We start from the raw sequence: 27976 nt of genomic DNA on the forward strand, positions 1-27976 counted from the left end.
TTGGCGCCAAACATGCAAGCATTTGAAGAAATCCGGTTTGGAAAACCAAGATTGTGTAGATGTTACCTCAGGGCTGGTTTTCACCAAGACATCCCTCATAGAGGGTGCTCTTCTAAATGTGATATACGGTAGTTCAGGCAAGATAGGTTTCAAAGTTATATCGGTGAGGACAATCGGCCATTGAGAATTGATAATACTACGGATCTTTTTCTCTTGCTTGCTGTAGGTAGTCACTAATCTTATGGATTGTAAATTGTCCTCATCTTGCTCTGCCTTTGCTTTCTGTTCAGCTATTCTCTCATTTTTTAGTACCAGGTCCTCTCTCTAGAATGAGAATTGGCTTTGTTAAGGGCTTTTAGTAGGTCTGCACGTCTGTAACCTCGAATGAGGAACCATTCTAATGCCTCTTGCTGTCAGTGTTGTAAATCATGTTCTGAACTGCAAATACGGCGAATTCGTAAAAATTCGCCGTATGATATGCTCTGTATCAAATGATGGGGGTGCGAGCTGGTGGCATGGAGAATAGAATTACCCATGGTGCTTTTGCGGTGTAATTTGGTCTGTATCTCCCAAGCCCTGATGTAAAATTCAACATCTAGAAACTCGACACTTTGATTACTCATGTTAGCTGAAAATCTGAGATTAAGCTCGTTGTCATTGATCGAGGTCACAAATGTTGGAGCCGACTCTTCGGTGCCCTCCCATATGGTAAAAACATCATCAATATGCCTCCAAAAATGTCGCACATTGGTATCCCACATATTTTTGTGTGATGACCTGAGGGCATGCTCCTCCCACCAGCCTACATGAAGACATGCATAACTGGGGGGAAAGCATGCCCCCATCGCCACCCCTCTTAGCTGTTGATATAGCCCTTATTAAACAGTAAAAAGCCATTGTTAAGACACAAGTCAATCCTTCTCAAAATCATGCAGTTGTGCTCATGTAAATGAATAGATCTATTATCAAGGATATGCTTGACCGCAGCCAGACCGTCAACATGATGGATACTGGTATAGAGGGGTGTTATATCCATAACAATCATCAAATAATTAGAGTACCATGTGACATTACTGATTTTCCACACAAAAAATCACCGGTATCGTTGATAAAGGAGGGTAATTTGATGACAAGGCCCTGTAAGAAATAGTCCACATACTTTCGATACTGATTCTAGGATACTTCTCGCTGAGATGATGGGTCTGCCAGGAACAGGGGAATAAAGGTACACACACCCAGACACACTCTCTTTCTCTCTCTCTCTCTCTTCCCCCGTTCCTCTCCCCCTCTCTCTCTTGTCAGTTTTCTATCACCTGAAGCAAAGCTTACTTTTGTCACACAGATCTGACTAGTTAAGTGGTTGCATTCTTATTCAAGCTGCCTGTCCCTAAAAGTGTTCTATGTAGCTATGCCTTTGATCTCTAAAGAGGAGCATGTCTTCCTTGCTGGTCATCTGTGGCTTAGTACAAAGTGTCAACCCCTTTCACTCCGCAGGCGTGCACCGATCCCTGGGGACCAACATCTCCAACATCAAGAGCTTGAAAATGGACAGCGCCATCTGGGCCGAGCCCCTGATCCAGGTAAGACCCTTGGTTCCCTTAAACCTTCTTTACAGAAGTGTGACCCAGTGTATAGTGTCACCAGCACATAATTACCATTGGCCTTTGGATGAATTCAGTGCTTACCAAGGCACTTTATACATACCTCCTCTAAAGAACGGGGCTAAATAATCAAAATGAATGTCGCAGTCCAACCCAGTCAGTGCTTTAAGACCTGCGTAAAGAACTTGTTAAGCACTACCGAGGATCACCTCTACTTCAGAGTTGATATTCTTCTAATGTACTAAGTTGATTTTGCAAATGAATTGTAAGATACTTGATCCAAAATTTATAGAATATTGCTCCCTAAAGCAGCTATGTATTATTTCAACAGTTCCAAATATTAATTTCAGGGCACTGTTAAAGGCACACATCTCGTAGCCCTGTGCCTTTAGCAACCCGTTTGGAAGGGGTCGATAATAAAGACGATTAAAGGATGCACACGTTATTTGTAGGTGATTCCACCACATTTTGTTCTTTTAAATATCTAGACTGGTCACCTCTTGGAAAGTAGTTTACGACTAGTGTACGATGTCGTACATAAAGTAAATTGGTCACAGATAGGGAGTTGGTCTTTCTTTCCTCAAGCCTATAGCAGTTTCTGTAGCTACTGCCGACTAAATATTTGAGTCATGCATTATCTGAGAATATTTTCTTAACTGTTACTGCAGGAAATCAATGACTGCCTTCCTCCGTGTAATAGGGTTCTGGAACCCTTTTTACACTTTAATGTTCAGTTTTGGCCCCAGTGGGTGTGTGAGGTGTCACTGTGTTGTTTGAAGTTGGGGCAAGTAGCAGGGTGCATGATTGTATCCATCTTTGACACTTCCAGCCCTCTAGCAACAGAGTGCTGCTATTATGTGATTTTCTTTTTTCAATCAGTGCATAGTAATGTGCATGGCCTGTGATGCACTGCTTTGCCTCCCAGCTGCCTTCCTCGCAATGCAGCGCTCTTCACTGATTAGTCTCTTACACAAAATAAAACAATCCTATGGTAGTTCTTATATGTCTCTCCCCAGCGTGGCTAGCAGCAACATGGCTACGTTTTAAAGGGCAACCATCTTGGGGTCAGGCAAATAGTTAATGTATGTGGACTCACAGTAAACAGGGAAGTTGAGGTCAGGCATAGGAGTACCCCTACGCACATGGGGCACTCACAACAGGCATTTTTACGATCTTTACTTAGTGGCTTAGTGACAGATTGACAAACCACAAACAACGGAGGATCACGTTTTAAATGTCCCTCATCATGCACCACAGTGACCTGCTGCCATGTCTTAGTACCACAACCACCAACTAACCCTCGTCACATCTTCAGAAGTGCACCACCCGCTAACAACTACCATAAGGCCAGGGTGTAAAGTTAGTACCCAGCCGAGTTCTTGCCAAGAAGATGGAGGCAGACGATCTCACAATCTGATGTCTAGTCTTCTGACTCAGTCTTTAAAGTGGATGAGGGCTCAACATATTTATGGGTTGAGACTCTCTTCTGATTCTGAAGATTGTACCAAGAGCTTGAACATCTCCAGCCATGCAGCTGATATTCTGGGCACACTCGTCTCCATGTCTGGATTAGTATCTGCATCTAACGTACATCCACAAACCTTCATAAACGTCTGCATTGTCTTTCTGCATCTTTTGTCCAATGCACTTGGAGCTCTGGCCTGTGAATCCTTCCACTGTCAATCGCTTGATACCACATACGCAGATGCACCAGTGACATGCCAACGGTGCATCCAAGGGAAGCCATATCGACCTGTCTGCTGTCCACTGCAGAAGGCCACCGGTTACAATAACTGTCCCTATGCAGTTTCTCTCACCAGTGCATGAACTTCTGTTGACCGAATGACTTTAAGGAGTTGTTCAAGGTGGTAAAAGAAGGAGCAGAGTGTTCTGCTGTTTTTGAAGGGATAGAATGTCAAATGGATTTCCCTTTGGTTATCTTGTGTGTCCCTCTGCATAGGCTAGTGGGACTTCTTTTCCAGAAGGACTGGCACACGGTGCTGCCCAGAAATCAAAGGCCATGTGCCTGGTCTTTAAGGGGATTCATCTCTTTTGAGAGGAGATTGAGGGCAAGATGCAAAAACTTTTTCAGTAAAAGAAACCATCCTCTTCTTTCAGACAACAGCCATCTTCCTTTTTTATAGGGCTGGGAAGCAATTTTCCTATTGCCAGCCTTCCAAGCATAAACAGCCACTGTCTCTGTTTTGCAGGTTTAGTGGGAAAGGATGAGTTCTACAGAAGCAGAGGCATGGTGCTTCGGGAAAATAACTGCATTCCTGACTATTTCGGAGATGGCCAGACTTTCCAATGCGACGACGCAATTGGCACTTTGTAACTCTTTGTGCAATGATCAGAAATGGATGTATCATCAAGTTCTCCTCTCTGTCAGAATTTAAGGATAATAGTTTATTTCCCTAAAAGGAACAAACACTGACTGTATTATATCAAGCGCGTTTATAGCTTTCTCGACAAGGACATACGTGGTCATGGTGACCTACAAAAGAGTGACATTTTCCCAACCTCTACAGTCTCTGCTGCAAAAGAAATTTGTAATTCCAGTTCCACTTTATTTCTAATAACCAGTGTTGAAGATATATTCCATCATTTTCTTAGTCCCCAGCAAGGGTGTCAGAACTTTCAAATACCTGAAGGCTGTCAATCGTTAGGGGAAGTTGACTCCTTACAAAATAGAAACACTCAAAAATCACCTTCCTGTTGACATTCAGGAACATCATGGTATCAGTGAATATACAGGACGCAGACTTTCACATCCCAGTGGCAACCACCCGTTAATGGTCCCTCATGTTCTGTGCCCAGGGAAGTAATTTCATTTATAGGTACTTCCGTTCAGTCTCCAATCAGCACCTCAAGTCTTCACCAAGATGGTTGCTCCATTGGCTACTCCAAGATGGTGGCAGTTCTTTATCTGCAAAGGAGCCGGATCTATACTTACCTGGAGCATTGGCTTGTCCTATCTTCTTTGAAACTCCATGCCCATTAGATTCCAGCATCTCCGTACTTTGAGGCCTTGGTCCTGGTGGCTCTGAAGGTGTGGACTCTCTTTAGTGGTGGTTGGATTTGCGGTCTTTGCCTAGTGTGCTTCCTCTTCATCTGGGATTGCCAGTGGTAGTGACTATAATGCCTGCTCTTTTGGGTGGCTGCTATTTTGGGAGATCTGTCAACTCTGGACCAGTGGTCTCTAGTAGAGAGTCGACATTCTTCCGACTGGAGGGAACTATCCGTAGTGGTATGGGATCCATGACCCTTCCGCTCTCAAATACAGGGTTGACCGGCACTGGTGAAATCAGGCAATATTGTGATGGTAGCATAAATAAATTGTCTGGGGTAGACTTACTCCAAGTCTTTGGGTTTGGTGGTAGTTCAGGTGGGCTCCTGAGTGGAATTTCATCTCCTGTAACTAGTGGACTACACTATTCCCTGTTTATACAGTGTCTAGTTGTATGTTATGTTATGTTATATGGTTCTTATAGAGCGCTTATCACCACTGGTCTCTAAGCGCTAAACAGACGACCAACAACATCGTACCGCCTCCCAACCATCTGCCAACTCCAATTAGACCGAAGATGTTACCGTACCAGACAGAAATGTCTTCAATTTTGTCCTGAAGGAAAGAAGGTTAAATTCCTCCTTGAGGCTAGAAGGAAGACCATTCCAAAGTTGAGGGATGAGCACTGAGAGAGCACTACCACCTTTAGTTTTTAGATTGAATCTGGGTTGGACCAGATTTGGGACAGACCCAGAGCGTAAGGACCTACCGGGAACATACTTCCTTAGGCGCTGTTTGACATATTCCGGGGCATTGCCAAAAAGTGCTTTATGGGCCATACAGAGGCCTTTGAAATGGACCCTAAGCTTCACTGGAAGCCAATGCAGTTTGCGAAGGAGAGTAGATGCAGTTGTAGCACCTGAGAAGGGGATCTGCTTCCTCTCAAGATCTCTCCATATTCCCATTACATTTCCAGGAGGTTTAAATCCTCTTTTTGGATCTTTTAACATCCCTGTTTAACACTCAGCTGCCCTGCTGCAACTCTCGATCCTTGGTGGTGGGTCGATAGGGTCAATGTTCTGACTATGAAATGGCTGTGGAGACTCCTACATGCTTCCCGTAGTTCCTGTTGATCATCAACTTGCTGACATGGATATGGAAGGAGAAGGGGCATGCAACTGTTGTGATTCCTTTTGGCCCCGTAGGGCACGGTTTCTTTTCCTTTCAGCACTGTCAATACTGCCACCCTGGAGGCTACCTTTAGTCCCATCCCCTCTTTGCCCATTGGTTCTCCTCTTCCAGTAGAATCTGTTCAGACATCCTGTAGACCTTGACATATGTGTTATGCTTGTCATTGGGGAATATTCCTGAGGTGGTGCTCAGATCTGTCTTTGTCTCCCTTTGACTTTGGTTTCCCTTCTGCACTTCAGTTCCCGGGGGTGATTTCTTGCTTAATCATTCCATCTCTCCATTGAGGGCTCAATGGGCTGCTTTGCAGACATGTTGAGATCCTTGTGCTAGCCTGACTGGTGGGGAGACTTTGGTGGTTCACCTCCCTTTGCCCTGTCATGTGGTCCACCGTCTTTGCCCTCCTTACTTTCTACCTTTTAGTGTTGTGACCATTACAAGGTCATCCTTTTGAGTCCCCTTCCTCGTTAGACCTCAAGTTCCTGACCATGAAGGTGGCATTCTATGTGGGATCCACTTTGGCATACAGAATTGGTGAACTAGCTTCTCTTTTATGCCGGGGCCCTCTTCTGCATGATGGGTGTTGTTCATTGTCCTGGCCTGAGTTTCCTTCCAAAGGTTGCATCCACCTTACACTGAGCTCAGGTTGAGCGAGAAAACTTGCATTTGTTACATGTTAAGCTGGCGCTGATGATAGACTTAGACAGATCCCACTCCGTTCACAGATCGCATGAATAAATGAATGAATGAATGAAGGAAAACTTCTAATGCGCAACTAAGTCCAAAAGGCATCAAGGCGCCTAACAAAAAAAAAAAAGATCAAACAGACCAGGAACCAGAACTACGGGTAGGCCTTGGCAAAGAGCCACGTCTTTAATGCCTTCCTAAATGTAGCGATCGTGTGTTGAGTTTTAACTTCAAAGGGGCAGGTATTCCACAGTTTAGGGGCTAAAGACGAAAAGGCCCTCCCTCCCCACTTAACTCTTCGAAAACGGGGAACTGAGAGCAAATTCTTTCTCGAGGAGCGAAGGTTTCTGCCCGGGACATAAGGTACCAGCAGGTCCTTCACCCCCTCAGCTCCCACGCCGGATAGAGCACCATAGGTCATGCAGAGGATTTTAAAAATGATCCTGTCTTGGATCGGGAGCCAATGCAGACTCTTCCTGGCACCGGTAGCTGAGGAAATCCTGGGAGCATTAAGCACAAATTTGGCTGCCGCATTCTGAGCTGTTTGCAAAAGCGCCACAAGGCCCTTATTTATGCCAGCATAGAGAGCATTGCAGTAATCAAGCCGCGAGGCGACCAGTGCGACAACAATCTGTTTGCGGGCATGCGGGGCCAAGTAATGTCTGATTTTCTTCAAGATTCTAATAATACCCCAACAAGTAGCAACGGTCCTATTAACCTGCTGCGACATGGAGAGGGCAGGATCGATCAGAACCCCCAGATTACGAGCCAGGTCCGTGGGCCCAGGGCACGCTCCAAGAGAGGGGGGGCCACCACTCAGAGGACCAGATGTCCCTATTTCCACCAAAAATAAGAACCTCGTTTTTTTCTCCGTTCAGCTTTAGTGAATTGTAGATCATCCACTGAGAAACTGCCTCCATGCAGTTCCTGAAGCTGAGAGCGGAGGTACTGCCCGAATGGGGAAGGGACACCATAATCTGGGTGTCGTCGGCATATGATACCACCTCCATCCCATAAGATCTTATTAACTTAGCAAGTGGGGCCACATAGATGTTAAAAAGGGTAGGACTTAAAGCCGACCCCTGGGGGACCCCACATTGGACAGGAAGGGATGGAGATAGGTATTCACCCAGTTTAACCCTCTGTTCCTTCTGGTCAAGGAAGGAGGACAGAAGGCTCAAAGCCAAACCTTCCACTCCTATCTCCTTAAGGCGAGATATTAGAACCAAGGGAGATAGGGTATCGAAGGCGGCTGTCAAGTCCAGCAAGACCAGAAGGGCGGTATGGCCCTGATCGACCTCCTTACGGATGTTATTAGACACTACCGTCAGGGCCGACTCCGTACTATGATGTCTCCGGAACCCATGCTGGGAGTGATCAAGACAGCCCGAGAGGTCCAAAAAAGCCGTCAGATGCTCATTAAGATGTGTTTCGAGCATCTTTGCCGGAGCAGGAAGCAGTGAAATCGGGCGGAAATTTTTCAGGATTTCAGGGTCCAGAGTTGGCTTCTTTAGGAGACGCTTAACCACAGCACTTTTCCACAAAGAGGGAAAAGTGCCCTCCTGTAATGCCCGGTTCATGATACTCAGGAACGGGGGCAAAAGAGTCTTCCGACATTCCTTAAAAACTTTAAGAGGACAGGGATCCAGAGGGGACCCTGACCTAGTCTTGCTAAGAAGCAGATCAAGCTGTTGCAAGGAGAGCAGTGGAAAATTGGACAAACATGCAGGGGGGGCCACCATTCCATCACCCACAACAGGTATGGCCAGAGGGAGGGGAGGCAACGCAGCCCTTTGCAATTCAAGGGCCGAGTAAATATCAGCTATTTTCGAGTGGAAAAATTGGGCGATCTTATCGCAGAGATCCTGGGAGCTGGGGATAGGGTCGGGTACTTGCAGAGTACACAGAGAATCTGCAATTTTAAAGAGTTCTCTAGGGGATGTAAGGGAGGTAGTCAGATTGGAAAAGTACTCCTGCTTTACTTTGATGACCTCCGCTTTATATCCCTTAAGAAGGAGTTTATGTTTTTCCCTTTCCTGATAGTCCCAGCTCGCCCTCCACAGCCTTTCCTGCTTCCTACAGCCTTGTCTTAGAGCTCTCAGAGACTCAGAGAACCAGGGGGCCGAAGGACTCTTCCTAGCCGTGTAACGAAGAGACCGGAGCCAGCAAATTCACCGCCTGGGCAATAGAAGCAGTCAATTCAAGCGCCTCTATGTTGACGTCCTTTAGTGTGGTAGTTGTTATGTTGGAGATTAGGGGAACAAGAGTGTCGTTAGAGATATTCCCATAATTACGCCTAGGTTCTCTTTTGCTGGGACCCCTCAACTTCGTATATACTGAGGAGGCCAAAAGCTTCAGAGGAACCGCTAGGTGATCAGACCAGGCCAATGGTACGGGGACATCTGTCGTCAGCCTCGAATCATTAGAAAACACCCCATCCAAGATGTGACCTGCCCGGTGGGTGGCGCTGGTGACCAGCTGCTGAAAACCACAGGCGGACAGTGACTCCACAAGGGAAAGAGTTTCCCTGGAGTCTAGATTTTCAAGGTGGAAATTTAAGTCTCCCAGAACAGTAAGTTGGGCGCAGCCAAAATAGGGCTCTAGGAGCTTAAACAGAGAATGGCAGAAATCCACTCTCGGTCCTGGTGGCCTATAGATCAATATGCCGGCAAAGGGAGCAGCGGAGGGGGAAGTTATCAAAAAGTGCAGAGCCTGATGAGGGTCTAAGGGGACTGATAGAATAGAAATACGGCAGGTATGAGAATTCTTATAAAGGATCCCCAGACCTTCTCCCCTGCGACCCACTCGGTCCGACCTGGCCAGCGCATAACCCTCCGGGATAGCATCCACCAAATCGGGCCCAGAGGACCCAGAGGCCCAAGTTTCTGTAATGAAAACCCATGATGGCTTTCTTACAGCGACAAACTCCCTAAAGGCGATGTTATTCTTCACCAGCGATCTAGCGTTAATAAGAAAGCCGATTTCACTTGCCAAGATAGAGGGAGGGGCAGAGTCTATGGGGGGGCATGCATTAGAAGCACACTCGGTCTGTGGCGAACAGCTTTTAAAACAGCAGCAAAAACAAGGGGCATCGGAGAGAGCCTCAGGGGAAAATGAGAAATGACACGATGACCATGGGGGTCTAAGGGCAGCTAACTCAAGATGGGAGTATCTATAACTACCATCTCTTTCACCACAATCTCCTAAAGACATATTACCTTGCGCAGGTCCTAGCACGTCCTTAGCGCTGACGGGCGCAGACGGGCTGGACTCTGGCGTGACTCCGGTGTGATGACGGAGCTCCCGCTGCGCATAAACGCTGCTCATATGCATAGGGGGTCAATATAGGGGTATAGCGCGTCAGCGGGACAACTAGAGCGCTAAACAGAATGGCGCCCGCAAAGCGTCCCTTCCTACCCCCAAGATGGCGTGCGATAGCCGGTGCAACGCGCAAGGGAGATCCGCTGAAACCGCGGTGATTATGAAGATTTTAAAGTGCAGGTATGCGAGCGTGGGCTAAAACCAGGGGTAAAGCTAACACAAATGACAAAGAAATGTTATAAAACAGGAAGGTTATATTTAAAAACATTTGATTGTAAGAGAATAGCGCATAAGCATTGAAGAGGTGAGAGCGCCCAATGAAAAGCGCTAAGCGTAATAAAAGTTGCCTTGTCTAAGGCATGATATTTGTGTGTGACCTTTGCAGCAGAGGTCAGGGTTGGACAGCCTCCTTCTTGACCATCGGTAGTTAGATGTGTTCCATGAAGCTTTGGCTTTGTCTTCGGCTGAAATTTCAATCCCAGCTGGGACTGAGGGCAGATCCGTAAGGGATTTTGTTGCTTCTGACAAAAAGAGTTTAAAATTAACAAATTATGTGCGTTTAGTTAACATGAGTGAATAATAAGTAATATAATTGAACTGTATTTATCACAACATAGTTTTTTAATTTGGCCTAGTCATGCCTCAAAGTCACTTGTATTTATTGTGCGTTGCACATTTACAAATGAACATTTTTCGTTGCTCATTCTGTGCAACATGAGTTAAAAAGGTGTCCTTCAGCATTTTGTAAAACACCCTTAATTGAAGTAGTTTAAGTCTTGTTTTGTTGTATCTGTGCAGTGTATTCCTCTTCGTGTTCCTGATGCCCTGGAGAAAGTGGCAAAGCTGAGGTGTATCCTTGCAGGGCCACTTCCTCTTGCTAGCAGTTTTGTTTGTATGCGGTTTTGTTTTCTCTAGTTTTAGAATGCATGATTATTCATCAGTATTGGAGCAAAAGTCATTTTCCATCTGATCATTTTCTGATTTTCCATTGGATGTTGTGATGTAACAGTTGTTTCACCTCATACTGACAGTGTAGTTTTGCTGTTTGGAAAACTATATAACATGCTGTTTCTGGGACATGAGCCAAGCTTTTCCTTGCTGTATTTAGAGACAGGCCTCATTTTAGTCCTTCTACTGACTTATACTTTGAGATCATATAGTTTTTTCCTTGCCTTCATGACCCTTTGTCTGCATTAATTTGTTTTGTGCTATACCTTAACTGGTTCTGGCTAATTAAATAGAATAGGTCTCAATCTCAAATTACCCTATGCCAATTCCCATGTATTTTGTGAATTAATTGACATTTTGATGTTAATTCACTTTAAATTAGGCCTTTCCTTTGTAAGAAGTTTCTGTGCATCAGTTTAAGGTGTTTCCTTTGTTTCCATGATAATGTCGGGATTCTGTTTCCTTGTCAAAATGACACTTGCACTTCCCAACTGTCGGACGCTTTGGGTTTTCTTGTTAAGCTTTTGCTTGTGATTCATAGAGGTCAATGTGCTGTTTGTGGTGTCTGGGTAAGGGGTTGCTTTTAATTCTAGGGTAAGCACTCCCTGCTCTACTTTTTTCAGGAGGAAGAACAGAAACCTACAAAAAGGTTAGCGAGATGGAAGTTCAAAGAGGGAGTGTTACAAAGGAACAGATAGGAGGAACAAGGAGAGAACAGAACCTCACAAGGGGAAGCCATACATTTAGTAGAAGACAATAGGATAACTGGTCACTGTCGGGAAAATTATGAAAACTTGAGTCGCCCCCTGCAGTGCTGCATCTTCTCTTTCGTTGACACTCTCCTTAACTCACCTGTTATGATCTTCTCTCTCTTTCCTAGCTTTCTATTTCTCTCCTCTTTCTCACCAAATCCTTTTCTCTTCTCACTGTACCTGCTATCTCTCACTTCCCCTGCTCTGTCTTTTTTTTACCCTGTCTCTCTATTGCTGTCCTTCTCCAGGCATATACATAAATAAATATCTTTCTTTCTCTCCTCTCTTACTCTCTTGCTTTCTCTCTGTCTCGATCTCTTCTTCTATGTCGCTCTTTTCATCTCTTGCTGTCTCTATCTCTCGCTACCACAAATTTGATCTATCTATCTATCTATCTATCTATCTATCTATCTATCTATCTATCTATCTATCTATCTATCTATCTATCTATCTATCTATCTATCTATCTATCTATCTATCTATCTATCCTTAGCTGTCTGTCTCTGCTCCCTATCGCTATAAATCTCTCTATCTCTCTCTCTCAGAAGGTGCTAGTATTATTAACACCCTACCATGCACTTTTGGAGTCACCTGTGCTGATTTTTGCATCCTGGCTGTTTCTAGCTCTTCACGCAGGTCGGTAACCAGGGAGCCTGCAAGATTTGGGCCTTCAATGTTCCCCCCAGTGAGAGGATCAATCCATGGAGCTCCCATGAGGACCGGCAGCAGTTCATATTCGACAAGTACCGGCTGGGGAAGTTCCGGAGGTTTCATCAACTTTTTGGGCAACAGATGCACCTGAACGAGGTATTATGGAAGGCTATGATTGGGTCACAATAGATGACATCATCCCAGTGAGATTGTATTGTACTGTATTATTTTTAAAGCACTTAATACCCTGATGTGGGGTGCCAAACATGTTTTAGGTGGCTTCCAAGCTACACTCTGGGAGAGTGCATAGCTGACAGAGTGTTTTATTTGTTGTGATCCTATGTGGAAATGTTTTGGTGTTGTGTATGAGTGACCAGAAAGGTCATCTTATCTTGGGCGTAGTGCCTAGCAGAGTGATGAGAAAGTGTGAGATATATGTTTGCAAATTAAAAAACTTGGAAGCTACGCAGCACCAGTCTAGCTAGAGGGACAGAGGGGGGTTGTGTGGGTCTATGTTAAAAAATGGGGTGAATTGGAGCAGGCCCAGCAATTTGTATGGCAACATTCAGAAGACCGAGATGCTGTCAGATACGTGAAATTCAATTCAAGGGTTTTTATAGAGCCCATGGCTACCCAAAACAGGTTTCCCAGCGCTGACAGGTTGGGCAGGATAGTTTGCTGTTTTGGCCAATAAATGGGTTTTGAGTTGCTTTCTACAACTTAAAAAATGTTGTTTGTCCTCAGGTTGATCGGTAGTGAGTTCCAGAGTTTTGGAACAAGATAAGCAAACAATCGGCGACCGCCTCTGGCGCTCTTGATTCTGAGGACGGCAAGGAGACCTAAATTGTTTGATTTCAATTCTCTGTTGGCACTGTAGGGATTAATGAGGTTACGAAAGATATGCGGGCCAACCTTGTGTTTGCACAGTGTGCAATACAGAGTGCTTTGAATAGTATTATTTTACTTTTTGGCAGCCAGTGAAGTGTGGTGAGAGCCTGGCAAGCTGACTGGGTTTTGGGTATACCCAGCAGTATTCAAGCCGCTGCATTCTGGATGACTTGCAATTTCTTGGTGACAGATAGTGGGCTGTCTAAATAATGTAGTTGTCATAGTCTAAGCAAGATAGTATAAGACCATGGACCACTGTTCTGTGTGCTTTCTAGGGGAGCCATGTCAGGGTCTTTCTAAGAGCTCTGACAAGGCCGAAACACGCAACCACAACTGTCTTTGCCTGGGAGGTCATGTTTGTCCAATGTGAAACCCAGACTTTTTAATTCTAGTTTGGGAAGTGGGTGATTGCTTAGAGATGGGGCCAATAAAGTTGATCCCACAGTGACGAGTTTTTCCCAATTATCATAACCGCCATTTTGTCTGTTTAGCATAAGGCAGCTGGTCGCTAATATATTGGGTGACAGACAATAATCTGTGTATTGTCTGCGTAAGACACCATGGTGAAACCTAGGGAACAAATGATGTCAGATGAGGGGCAGACATACTGATTAAAAAGCGTAGGTCTCAGAGAAGAGCCCTGTGGCCGGCCCAACACATTTTAGACAATGACGCAGAGGAAAAGGGCCCTTTGCTAACCTGAAAGCTCCTGTTTAGGAAAGACGACCGCTATTTCAAAGCGCTACCTTTAATGCCTGCTTTTTCCAGTCTACACAGTAAGACGGAGTGGAAGACTGTCTCAAGTGCTGCGATTAAATCAAGAAGAATAAGCGCAGCTGCTCCGCCCTGATCCAGGGCCTTTTTTAAGGTCCTCTGTGGCCATCAAGAGTGGTGTTCTCTACTGCAACCAGATCGAAAACCAGTTTGTGTAGGGTGCAGTATGTTATTGGATTCCCAAAAATCGGATAGGTTGCCATATACCACCTTTTCTAAAATTTTGCTGACACCTGTGTGTAGCGAAATAGGCCTGTAGTTTTTGATCAGATCAGGGACTAGCGAAGGTTTCTTAGTAAGGGCGAATGAAAGCATGTTTTCACGTGTTAGGGACACAGCAGTTCTCCAGGGATGAGTTATAGGTCTGTCAAAACTGACAGAATGGCATCCTCCCTTTTTAGGAGGATATCTGAGAGGCGGGATCCATCGGGGAGCTGGATTGAACCATATTAGCTATAGTCAAGTTAGCATTTTTGCTCAGTTGTGGAAAAGGTTGAAAGTTCAACTTTGGATTTCTTGGCTATAAAGTTGTCATTAATTCTATCATTATTGTCTGTGTTCTCTGATAAAATGTCATAGTGAGCCTGACCTTTCCCAGAAAATAGCTAGCCAGTTGCTTGTAATGCTCCTCAGAGGGGGGAGGGCTTTCTCTTGAGGTATTGAGTTTTAAAAAGGAGTTGACGATTGAGTAGATTTCCTTAGAGGGATTTGAAAGACGTACTGATCCTGACCGCAAAATCATCTAACCTGGCTCTACGGATGGCGCTTTGATATTTCTTCAAAGCTTCTTTATAGGTTTGTTATCACAGTGGCACCCCCACTTCCTTTTGCATCTTCTACAATATTTTTATAGTTCTCTTAGCTCACGCGAGAGCCACTTAGCATTGTCCCTAGACCAGGATATCTAGCTGGTTTTTAAGGGGATTAACACCTCTAACGCAGTACTGACCTATTCCTTGAAGATTGAATAGGATGTGGAGATGTATTCATTTAGTTTCGGAATGGAGTTGCACAAGGCCAATTCCCAGCTCGATTGTTGTATCTTAGATTTAAGTTCTTCTGTTTTTGAGATGGAAAACTGAATCAAAAGGGATCCGACCAAGTAACTTGCATGGGGGCTTTTACGGTCATGGTAGGAATGTTGGTAAAAATGGGATCTAATATGTGGCCCTTATTATGTGTGGGGAACGTAACAAGTTGGTAGAGCTGAATCGTTGATTGGTCCTGTCGGTTGTTTGTACCCTAAGTACATTTTTTATCATCGAGATGAATATTCAGTTCGCCCAGTAACGTAAAGTTTTAGGCTATGTTGTCAGGCATAGCCTGAATGAACTCGGAGGCAGGCCCTGGCGGACGTTAAGCGAGCAATCCCGAAAAAGTTTAATAGAGAATAAGAGAATTTCGCAACCTGAGATTAAGACTGGCGTGAACTTACAATCAAGATTGATATTAAAGCTAATGGCCACTCCCCTGCCCCTCTTATCAGCCCGGTCGATTCTTGCCATTGAGTAGCCGGGCGAAGTGCTACTTTTGTATATCTGGCCAACTGTCGTCTTTAAGCCATGTTTCCATTAGGAAATGGGCTTCTGGGTGATTGTCATCTAAAAAGATTAACAATTCTGAATTGTGTTTTGGGAGGGACATGAAACTGATTAAGAAAATGTGCTAAAGGGGTTCTGGCTTACTAAGAACAGTCTGGGCCTGATTGCTAATGATGGATGGCTCGTCTATCGCATTTGCTACAGCAGATCTAAAAGTATAGTTGCAAATGAGGCAGGTTCTAAGTGTATTGACTGGGTCCAGGAAGTGGCAACAGGCTTCACTGGTCAGGAGGTTAAGGCATTTAATAGCCTCTGAGGAGTATTTTATTCTACCTAGGACAAAACGGGCAGGGGTCCTGACTCCGGCCGGACACGAACGGGTGCAGACAGGCTTTGGTGTGCCAGTAGCGCATCCGCTACCTAGCCTCATTATATACTGAGGCAAAAAAAGAAAGAGGACTGCCAAAAAAAATGGCATCCGTTCGTGTGCTACTGGGAGTTTGCTGGCATTTAACACGGCCAGGGAGACAACTGTCCCCGAAAAATAGCACCCATCAGATAAAAGGCTCCCCCGAGCAGCATGAAATGAAATAAAAAAATGGATTCTCCCTCTTTATATCGATTTAAAATATGCGATAGCAGCTAAAATATGCGCAAAGTCAAACCAAGGGTTAGCAAAAGACGTTATTTTACGTGCAAATTCAGCAAGTTAAAAACACATAAAATCAAAAGAGACTCCCAGCCTGTCTAACGCGTCAGTGCACCGAGCCTCATTCAATACTAGGGCTGGGACAAAAAAAGAAACTAGACTGCCAAACAAAATGGCGTCCATTCACATGCTGCCAAATGGGCAAGAATAGGTGTTGGTGACATGACTATTTGCCAAGGACCGTTTTGTAGGCAGGAATACTGCCTAATGCTTTACAAGTACACCTCAGGAGCAGGAAGAAGCCGAAGAGCAACCTGAGCAGAAACTATACAGTCTTTTAAGGGTCCAGATGCCGCCTACCCCCAGACGGCCTCAGGAAGCCAAATGTTTGAGCAGGGGCGTGTTCCCTTACCCCTCTCATGCTCCCAAAAGCAGACTAGCACCGGTCCAATGATTATTGTACCTGACCATGCATGGAACCTATAGGGCGCTATTCAGAGAGGCAAATTTACATGTATAGATTTACTCATGTACATTTACTACCGCACCTACTAATAACTTAATTTTTTTTTTATTTACTATTTTTGAGTGTAAATTTACTACTTGGTGCCAACTTACATCTCTCCACCCCAACAGAACAGGTGGTGTTGCCTGTTAGTACAGGAATTATGAGTGTAAAGTTACGTCAGTTTACTTTTTACAAGTAGGCAGAGGGCTCACCCATCAAAGAGGAGATTTCCCTATAGTAAACTATAGGAAAAAATGCAAAACTTTATTAAAACAATATTAAAACTATTTTATTGTGAAATAAAATGCAACATGTAATGATTGGTATGCGTAGTAGGGTGTGGAGGGGAACTGATCTCTCCTTTCAGACCTCTCTCTCAGATGACGGGTATGTGGTGGGACTAGCCGCTCTGCTGAGACCTCTCTCTGTAATGATTGGTATGCATTGTAGGGTGTGGGGTGCGTCTGGGCTCTCCTTTCAGACCTCTCTCTCAGATGATGGGTGTGCATAGTAGGGTGTTTGGATGAGCTTTAATTCGACTCGCAACTCTTCTCAAATCAGTGAGCATACATAGTAGTCTGATAAACCCCATCTCCAGTAAGACTGCTTCATACAGTAAGAAGTGTCCATAGCAGAGTGTATTCTAACATCACCTTCCTACTTTTCGCGACTCTGTGAGAGTCTCGCGAGACCACAAAGTTTTAAAATAAAAAAAAGATTTAACCTTCTAATCATTGGGGCGCTAGGTGGCGCTAAACCAAGATGGCCGCACTGTAGTGAGGCTCCTGCCCGACCGGGCATTATCACCATCCTTCAAGCCATCCTGACCGGCCTGTTCCTACCACAACCCTCACCGCTGCACGGGTGAGAACCTGCGGAACCCAACGGTGCTAAAAGCGGAGCGCTCACACCCGGACGAGCCGAGATACTCGCGGGTGTGCTGAGGGGCGGAGGAAGACCCCGGCGCGAGACCTGACCGGGTCGGCTGCTGTCTGCTGGGAGACCCCGGGGATCGGAGGCCTGCTTCTGACTGAGGGGGCGGAGACCCGCTGGGGACGCTGCATTACTGCGGAGGGGACACCGGGTTGCCTAGGACGCTGCTGCCTGGCTGTAGCCGGGGTGAAGGGAGCTGAAGAACGGGACGCGCCGAGGATTCTTACCGGCCGCTGGCGACCGCTCCGGACCGCTGATTGAGGCTCCCCCATCCCGGAGGTATTCTCCCGCGCCGTGCGACATTGCGCCCAGCTGCGCTGGACCCATTCGCTCCGAACGGGCTCGCCTGCTGTCAGTCCCCCCGCGGGCCCGGGGGGGGGGGGGAGCCCCGGACCCTACGCTGCCTGCCGCTGGTGGGGAGGAGCGACGCTGCTACTGACTCGTGGGCTGAGGAGCGCGGTAGACCCCCGTGAGGGGGCCGCGTCCTGGCCGCCAACTTGACTGTTCGGCCTGCTGCATCGTGTTGCCCCCCCCCCCGGGCTCTTTGGACCCTCATAACCCCCACTGCCTCACACTAATCGAGGCCAAGGACACTTCCGTGGCCTGTGTTGGTCCCCCCCCTCTGAGGCGTGGAAGGTGCCCCCCCATTCACTACAACCTCCCTACACATCGTCCTTGGGTGAGCGGCGGACCCTGAGGAGCGACCACGTCGCGGGAACTACGGGGGTGTCCGGCCGCCTGGGCTGGCTGCATGGACCCCTGCTGAGCTAGGACCCTTCCTCCCATTGAGCCTCCGACCCGTATTGCGGACGCTGGTGCCCCCCGTCTGAGGTGCGGCGGGACCCTGGACATGCTGCTGTCTGCCCCTGGGCCTTAGGATCTACACACTCGGATTTGGCCCGGGCTGCGCCCCGGACTACCGGCTGGGCCCGCGGCGTCCCCTGCTGTCCTGGTCCCCTCGCCCTCATTTGCGTGGCTGCCACTGACCCCACCGGACACCTGCCTGGGCGGTTTCGGACCCCCGTCGCCTGCCTGTTGCTTTGGGGCCGGGCTTGATCGCCGCCTGGCCTGCTGGGGACGGAGGGCTCTCCCTGTTGGGTCCTGGCCGGGCCTCCCCCCCCCCTGGCGGAATAGAAGGATTAGCGGAGGGGTCGACACCTCATCGCGCTATGGGCCGCAGCGAAACACGTCAGTCCAAACTGCCCTATGAGGCCCAAAAAAAAACCCCCTCCGTCGGGAGGCGCGGGGGGGGACCTTCGTGCTCCGAGGCCCCAGACGAGGACTGGAAGTCCCTCCTGCTGGGCATGAAACAAAGCCTCTCCTCCATCGACTCCAAAATCGACACCATGAATGCCCGACTGGATGGGGTCGTAGCCAAACTAGATCAGCATGACGCCCGTATCCAGGAGACTGAGGAACGAATATCTTCCCTTGAGGACGGCGCGGCCGCCTCGGGCAAACAGCTGACACAAATGGACAGGCTCCTCAAAATCATCGCTGACAAGAATGAGGACCTGGAGGCCCGTTCCCGACGCAATAACGTTCGCATTCTAGGCCTTGCGGAATCCACCAATACCGGGAAGGTTGAGACCTTTGTGGAAAACCTGGTGATTGAGCTCTTTGGAAGGGACTCCTTTTCCCCACACCTTATCGTGGAGAGGGCACACAGATCCTTGGCCGCCCGTCCTCCCCCTGGGGCTCTCCCACGGCCCATCATCGCTCGATTCCTGAACTACAGGGACAGAGATGCCGTACTGCGCCGGGCGCGGGAAATCGGCGCCGTGCGCTACGGCAATGAAACCTTATCCTTCTTTCCCGATTTCACCACCACTGTCCAGGAGTCCCGACGTAAATTCTCTGCCGTCAAGAAGAAACTGCAAGCACAGGAAATACCTTACGCCATGCTGTATCCAGCGAAATTGAAAATAACACACCGTGGTAAACAACTCTTCTTTCAGCAGCCTCAGCAGGTGGAAGACTTTCTTAAAAGCCACAAGAGAGAGACAATGCTCGAGACAGAGATGGACAACACCGTTCTAGATCGCCCTCTCTGATGGCACAGCAGGATTGACCCCTCCCGCCGTAGTGACACTGACATTCTTATGTGCCACTGCCACATATATCTGCTTGAACTGCTACACATCCCGGTGAGGTAACCCTCTAATGTTGTTACTGCTTGGGCTGGTCACTGTAGATGTACTTGTCCGGTTACCCATCTCCGTCCCACATTGAGAGGCTGGACTAGCTATCTGGCTCTCGTGGGAGTAAGTAGGGAGATGGGAGGCTGGTTGGGCGCCCCCTGGGCACTATCCCCCCTTCGGGCGAACCCCTTTACACCCCCCCCCCCATGCGGGGTAGGGGATGCTGCTCTACAGGTTTTTTTAGTTGGGGTGGTTTTGTTTGGGAATGGGTGGGCAGGGTGGGCAGGGTGGGGTCCTTATTCCCGGCCAGTTGGGGTTGCCGGCGTGGGTGGGCATGTATTCTGTTTTCGATTTCCTATTACGAACTCCCTAGTTACGAAGGGGTGGGGGCGGGTATTTGAAGTTGTCCCCAGGAATGTCCTTTCATATCGTTGCCATGCTTGCTGGGATTTGTCCCATGCTATGTATTCCGGTCAGATGCTGTGGGGCCTGGATCCATGGGGAGCGTAGAGAACACTGAGCCTGCGCAGCAGTTTCAGATAGTTTCCTGGAACGTGCGGGGGCTGAATGACCCGAGAAAGCGTCGTCAGGTCCTGGGCTACCTAGATAGACATAAAGTATCTGTTGCCATGCTTCAAGAGACGCACTTGCGGCCGGGTGGGAGCCCCCCCTTTGCATCGCGGTGGGCTGCATGCAGGGTCTTTTCATCTTATTCGACTTATGCGAGAGGGGTGACCATATTGGTGCGGCGGGGGGTGGGGTTTATACCAGCGGGTACTGAGGTGGGGACGTGTGGCAGATACTGCATGATCTGGGGAACACTACACTCACACACCATACTGTTTGCATGTTACTACGGCCCCAACGTGGATGACCCTGCACCGCTTCTGAATCTGTGGGGGAAGATACACGCGTTGGGTATCCCTCATGTCATCCTGGGGGGGAGACTTCAACACCGCCCTTAGACCCGCGATGGACAGGTCGCACCCACAGCCATCACACAACTCGCAAACCCAGCGCAATTTGGCATACTTAACGGACGAACACAGGCTGGTAGACTCGTGGCGACACCTCCACCCGACACTTCGACAGGGCACGCATCACTCCGCGGTACACTCTACATGGGCTCGTCTCGACTATATTTTCCTCTCAGCGGGCACTGCCCCGTGGCTGACCGGGGCACGTCACCTAGCCCGGACTTTCTCCGATCACTCCCCTGTCTTATTGTCGATCCACATTCCCCTTGATACCTCCCCATACCTGAGCTGGCGTCTCAACCCCGCGCACCTCTCGGATCCTGCCTTTATGGCAGACCTGGAGGATGACATGACAGAATTCTTTGACCGTAATGCTGCCTTTGTTTCCCAATTCACTACAGTGTGGGAGGCTTTCAAGGTTACCGTTCGGGGGTGGTGCATTGCGAGCGGCGGGGGAGTTCTTAAGGTTCTGCGCGGAGACGTGCGCAAACGCGAAGCTGAACTGCTCCTCCTGGAACAAGAAATGGCACAGGCCCCACATGATCGCGCGGTCGCGGCACGTCTCAGGGAAAAAGTGACCGAATACACTGACGCGGCCGCCAAAGAGTGCAAATTTCTAGGGAAGCCTTACGTGGCGCAGATACATGGGGAGGGAGACAGACCCGGCAGAGCATTGGCCGTTGCGGTCCGTCCTCCTAGATATCGAAATTACGTGTCTTCCCTTCTGGATGACCAGGGTGTCCCACAGAGGAACCTGTCGGCCCAGCTTCAAGTCCTTACCGACCATTACGTAGGCTTATACACTTCTCAAAGGACCACCCCGATAGTCCTGCAGGACTACCTGGAAGACACCGCGATAGCATGGCTGGGCCCATCCCAGCAGAAATTCCTGCACCACGAACTAGAACTTGATGAGATAAAGGAGGCGATCATGTCTATGAAGTCGGGTAAGGCGCCGGGATCGGATGGCTTGCCGATAGACTTTTATAAGGCCTTCATTCATGTTCTTGCCCCTATACTGAAGAGGGTGTATTATTCCGCCCTTGAGGAGGGTATCCTGCCGGGAACGATGCGCGAGGCCCTAATCACATCTCTGTTGAAACCGGGTAAGCCCCCGGAGCATTGCGACTCTTATCGGCCCCTCTCCCTATTGAACACGGATAGCAAGATCCTAGCTAAAGTGCTCGCTACGCGCCTCAATCTGCTTATGGAGCGTCTGGTCCTTCCCGACCAGGCCGGATTCGTCCCCAACCGGGCGACATCCCACAATCTGCGCACCCTACAAGCGGTGATGCAAGACATCGACCCCAGTTGTGAAGCCGCGGCGGTTTTCCTGGACACCACTAAGGCGTTCGATACCCTGGAGTGGGACTACCTTCTGGCCTTGTTGGAACGGATGGGTGTGCCCTTTAATTTCCTAGACTGGATCCGGTTGTTATACCGACATCCTCAGGCCACGGTTCTGCTGAATGGGTCCCGCTCTGCTCCCTTTACTATCCACTGAGGCACCCGACAAGGATGCCCCCTCTCTCCCGCCTTATTTGCCATTGCCATAGAGCCGCTGGCGGCCAAACTACGCCAACACCACAAACACCGCTCCCTTATTTATCCGGAGCGCCAACTCCTTATCGCGTTATATGCCGACGACATGACCCTGTTCGTCCACAGGCCGCAAGAAAATCTTAACCCACTGCTGCGGGAGGTGACTAAACTCGGAGCCATAGCGGGCATACAAATTAACTGGGCGAAGTCTGCTTTATTCCCCCTAACTGACAGTACTACGCGTTTCCCGTTGGACTATCCCTTGGTGTGGGAATCGGACGAGCTCACTTATCTGGGGGTTCGGGTGACCAGGAACAAGGAAACCATGTTAAGGGCTAACTACGGGACTGTCCTTGATAGACTCACGGACCAAATCACACAATGGATCCACCTCCCTCTGTCCATGGCGGGACGCATCTCCCTGATCAAGATGGTGGTGCTTCCTAAATTGTTATACCTATTCACCAACATCCCCTATAACCCGGGGGCTTACTTTTTCAAGGACCTGAACTCCCAGATTTCTCGGCTAATCTGGGGTGGGAAACAAGCCCGGATTGGACTAAGGACACTAATGTTACCCTTTCATCAGGGAGGGCTTGACGTCCCGAATTTTCAGAAATATTATGACTGCGCCCAAGGCCATTTCGCGGTTTACTGGCTCCACCCCCCCCCTTATGGCCCACCTTGCAGTTGAAGATGGGTTCATGAGACCTGCGCAACCATCGGGATATCTATACACGGCGGTTCAGCCGGGGACTCGCGACCCCACTACGGTCGATTGCACAGTGCAGGCCTGGCGGCGCTTGGCGGATTACATGGATGTCAAATTTCTCTATTCTCCCCGCATGGTCCTGGCACATGATCCTAGACTGAGTGTCACCTGCGAGGAGCTGGGACGCCGAATGCTCACGCGGTTGGCGATCCACATGTGGGGAGATCTATACTATCAGGGGAGCTTTCGAACGGCGGCACACTTTTTTGGAGACGCTACCCCGTCTGCAATGGACACATTTCTTTACGTTCGCCTTCGGCAAAATATCAGGGCCGTCACGCCGCAGTTCCCTGCTGAGCCGGAGACTGTGGCACCACTGCACGCTCTGCTCCGGACACCTGCCCCGACGCATGTGGTCTCTCTGCTATATACACATGTGCAGGCGGCTCCCACACCCCCCTCGCTCAGGGCGCGGAGGGATTGGGACAGCGATCTGGGTGATCCCATGTCGGACGACCAGTGGGAGGAAAGTTGCTCCCACATCACTGCGGTGACGGGCAATGCGCGTCTCCGCTTGGTGCATTATAAATTTCTGCATCGCCTTTATTACACCCCTGCCAAATTGCATCGCTTTGGACTCCGGGATGACGACCGTTGTCAGCGGTGCCGGGAGCCGGGTGCAGATTTCATGCACCTGGCGTGGTCCTGCCGTGCAGTGGCTACGTACTGGACTGAGGTGTTCGCTGCCCTTTCCGTGATGGTCGGGATGGACATAGCGCCCTGCCCTGCCATTGCCCTCCTTGGCCGATCCTGCCCCGCGCTAAAGACACATTGGAGGTTCCTCGCGCTGGGGCTCTTGCTGGCTAAGCGACACGTGGCGTGCAGGTGGGGACGAGGACGAGCACCCAAATTTAAGACTTGGCTGTCGACGATGTCGACCTGGCAGGAACAACTTCATAATTACGCGGACCTGTTGCCCCGCAAGTCTCGTCCCAAAGACTTATGGGGGCCCCTCAAGGCATATCTTCTACGCTCTCCGGACTCAACTGAGGCGGGAGGAAACCCGCGCGAGGATTCGGGGGGGGGATTGCCCGCCCGCTTCGAGCTGACCTGCGCCTAGCCCCAAGGGCGTTCCTCACTGCTGCATCTCCTCACCCCGCTTGCCCCCCTTCCTCCTGGTGCGCACCTCACGCGGTGCTTCTTGACACATCCTGATCGGCTGCATGCTCTCCGGAGCATTCACGCGTCGTAGGCCTGAGACTCGGGGGAGATGGGCGGGGGCTCTGCGTTCCCCCCTGGCTCCAGGGTCCGGGGACCCTTGTTCCCTGCTAGGGTAGATGGCATGGCATCTTAGATGGTAACTCCACTTTCTTGGTTTCCTGACTGGTTCATACCCACCCCCCCCCCCCTCCCAGAGCAGCGGCGTTGCGTGCCGGGGCTGCGTTGCGCCACTTCATGCTCCTACTCTCTTCCGCGGTGCGCTGCGCGGCGCCGTAGCCCCGTGCTGTAAGATACGGCATTCCACATACTGTGTATGGTGGACACACCCTGGGAGGGTGCTGATGTTGTGTTTTCTTTCAGTTAGTTAATATAAATGAAAGTAACCTGGACTACTCCTTGGCTGACCTCTTCTGGCTTTATATTATGCATTCGCTTCTTACATGAGTAGCCTACTATTCTTATTCTGCTGCCGGCCCTTAAGGGTTGTAGGCATAAGAGCTGTGTTAATTGGTCGATACTTGCCCTATAATGCCTATCACTCTATATGCTGAGTTATCGCTACCGGCCTGTACCAATGCAGGATGTAGGTAACAAGCTGTGTACACATTGACGTATACAATAAAGGTTTTAAAAAAAAAAAAAAAGTCTACATTGTCAACCAGAGGCGCAGCCAGAGAGAATTCCAAGACAGATCACAACTTAGAAGTGGTGAAGAGCATTAAAAGAATGGGTCTGGGGTGGGGCTCAGGCATCATTGTTATCTCGGGGTAGAGATTCCATTCCCATTGTTGTTTATTCCAGACATGTACTACATAAGGGCATTTGGGAAGGATGTGGAGTACAGAGGATTTAATGTCAGAATCATCATGGATATTTGTTACACAAATTAGCTGTTTTAAAGGGGCCCGTATAATTTCAAAGTGTTGAAATCTATAGCCATCTGTCACCAACAACACCTTCATGGCATAGAGGCGCCAGACATTTGACAACCGCAGATCCTTATTCAGGAGGTCAGAATGCTACCATTTCTGGGTGATTGTCACTTGTGCTGCCAATAGAAAATGAGAATTCAATTTGCAGGTGTTTGACAAGAGATGGTACAAGCACTCAGGCATTTACCCCAATAACATTTTAACGGATTCTTACCCAATAAAATGGTTAGGCTGTCCTGTTTTCAGTGTTTACTTTTTGTGTGGATTTCAGTGGTGTTTTTTTAGTGTTTTCCAAACCTTTTAACATGAGTGTTTATCAGCTGCATATCCCCCAAAATAAACAAAGAATATGTTTTAAAAAAAAAAAAAACCTTCTAATCATTACAGTACTTATCTCTTACAAACGTCCTCCCAAAACCAAGGGCCTCGATATGCATTCCTACTGATAGAGTGGATTGAGAACTCATCTATCCCTTTTTACTATTCACGTTCTTGCGAGAGTCCTGTGAGATCGTAAACATTAGTTATAAACAATATATATTATCTTCACAGTAGTTGTCCCTTAGATACCTCCTCTCTAAATCTATATATATATAACTACATACATACATAGATGGATAGATATCCTTCATACATACATACATACATACACATACATATGCATATGTATGTGTGTATGTATGTATAGCTATGTATGTATGAATAAATATGTATATAGCTATACATACATAGATATATATATGTATACATAGTGAGTATCTCGGGGCAATCCCAAAGGAAAACAGCGGCACACCAAAGAACAGCACAAAGAGTTTATTGTGCCCATAAATGACTCGTTTCGGCAAAGCCTTTCTCAAGTATGTGACCTGTGCGCAATCTCCTATAGAAATACTCGAGCACTGTTCATGGCAAGTGAAAATATACTACTAATACAAAAATGTTATTGTGTACGCAATAAAGTTTCAAACATATATATCTTGATCATTGCAACCATTAAATAAATGCATTGAAAATGTTTAAAATCACATGTAAAAATATAGATATATAATGTCATACAAAAATTGCTGTCATAGCGGCTAATTATCGCATCTGCATCAGAACCAGATATTATGAAATCCATCCTTCATAATCACGGGTGATGTACCTAAACAATTAATCATACATAGAAGTCAATACTTAGCGGATTTGCAGTCTAGGGTAATGTACCCAAATTTCGAATGAATAGAATCCACCCGCATAGTCCGTGAAACAGCATATGACAATCCTGATTCAACAATCCTGATGTAATGTACCCTCATAAATATGATTCCTACAATATACCGCTTAGGGGTTAAGAAATAAATTTCATCTCCTTAGTATGATGTATGCAAGAAAAGCCACAAATAAAATATCTTGCTGAAGGGAGTCAGGTACACAGCATGATGTGGTATGGTGAACAACAATGTGAATAAAGTACTCAAGGGTACAAAATGAAACGAAAATGATCAAGGGATTGTAGAACATTAATACACAGGAAATTATATCACATTAAAATTCATGTGATAACCACACATAGTGGAATGCGTTACCAATATAATTCATATAACAACATGCCACTGGTAAATTGCTGGTAGTTTGTACGATAATGATTAGTACAACTAAACCCATGCTACATGTCCCCTTATTAAAATGTGAAAGTGATTAAAAAACAGAAATGTTAGTGACATCACATCCTGAGACTGAAGGATAACTATACTGCAAATGAAATCATCCCTGTCCTATATGGGTTGCCAGCTCTTCTCCACTGTTGCGCCCATATGGAATTTTAGTATTGAGCTCAATTATATATTTGGATTTGGTAATGCGTAATAGTTTCTCTCTGTCCCACCTCTAGGATGTTGTAAAATTCTATCCACCCCGAAGAAGACAATTAGGATACTGTTGCTTTGATGTTTCTCCTGAAAAGCCCAGTCCCTCTCCACACCCTCCTACGCATACGTATCATTACAGAGAGAGTAGGGAACCCAGTCCTTCCACACACTACTACGCACACCTGTCATCAGAGACCGAGGTCTCAAAGGAAAGGGCAGTCCCTCCTCGCACCCTACAATGCACACCTTTCATCTGAAAGAGAGGGCAGTACCTCCCCACTCACCCTATTATACACACCCATCATTACAGAGGGAAGTCTCAGCAGAGAGGCCAGTCCCTCTACACACCCTACTATGCACACCTGTCATTGCAAGAGTAATGACACCTGACACCTGAAATGTGTTGATATCAGAGTTACAATAACTGAGCCAATAAACAATTTCTATTGAATATTTATCTGTTTATTACAGACACACGTTACAAATATTTTGCAAACTGTCAACCGTATCCTGTTTTGTAAAAAAAAAAAAAAAAAAAAATTCTTTTACTAAAATAATGTCAGAACACAACATATATTTTAAAGTCATTCTACCATACATACACTCACAATATAATTTACATTAAAAGCCCTAGAAATTAATTGGAAAAAACCTAAGATTAAAATAATGCTATAGTTAGGTGCAATAAAAAGAGTTTTTTAAAACCTTAGAAATTCACTGAAAAAAAACAAAGACGAAAGTAACATTATAGATAGGTGAATTAGTCAGTGTGAACACTAATGTTTTGAACTAACAAACACACAGATTCACCAGTTACAGTAAGCAGGTTCCCCACCATGCACTGCTTATGACAGTGTCATGACATGTTCTATGACATCACTAATGACATCTCAATAAATATATATAAAATTTTAAATTACAATATTTCCTATGGGATAGTCTTTTCAGTCCCTGCCACCATAGTTTTCTTGGGGAGTGGGTTGCAGTACCTTTGTGCGGAAATGTGTGGTGTTTGACGTACTCCAAGGCTGGACTGGAGTACATTTACAACTTTTTAGGTCCTTTTTTAGCTGCACATAAAAGTGCAGTTGTGAACCGCAATGGGCATTCTATTCTGTGGGTGGGTGCTTGTATTTGTTGCAACCAAACCCCC

General features: G+C 47.4%; 1 protein-coding gene across 3 annotated transcripts in view; it reads left to right on the forward strand.

Annotated features, from left to right (window-relative positions):
- LOC146829685 (arf-GAP with Rho-GAP domain, ANK repeat and PH domain-containing protein 1-like) overlaps positions 1-27976 on the forward strand; it is a 399658-nt gene that overhangs the window by 261478 nt on the left and 110204 nt on the right. For all 3 annotated transcript variants that reach the window (XM_085608376.1, XM_085608375.1, XM_085608377.1), the window contains 2 exons: positions 1495-1580; positions 12129-12311. In XM_085608376.1, coding sequence (XP_085464502.1) covers positions 1495-1580; positions 12129-12311 — 269 coding nt within the window. The remainder of the gene's footprint in view (positions 1-1494; positions 1581-12128; positions 12312-27976) is intronic.

The sequence above is a fragment of the Triturus cristatus genome, chromosome 5_2 (genome assembly GCF_964204655.1).
Source record: "Triturus cristatus chromosome 5_2, aTriCri1.1, whole genome shotgun sequence".
NCBI classification, from domain to species: domain Eukaryota; kingdom Metazoa; phylum Chordata; class Amphibia; order Caudata; family Salamandridae; genus Triturus; species Triturus cristatus.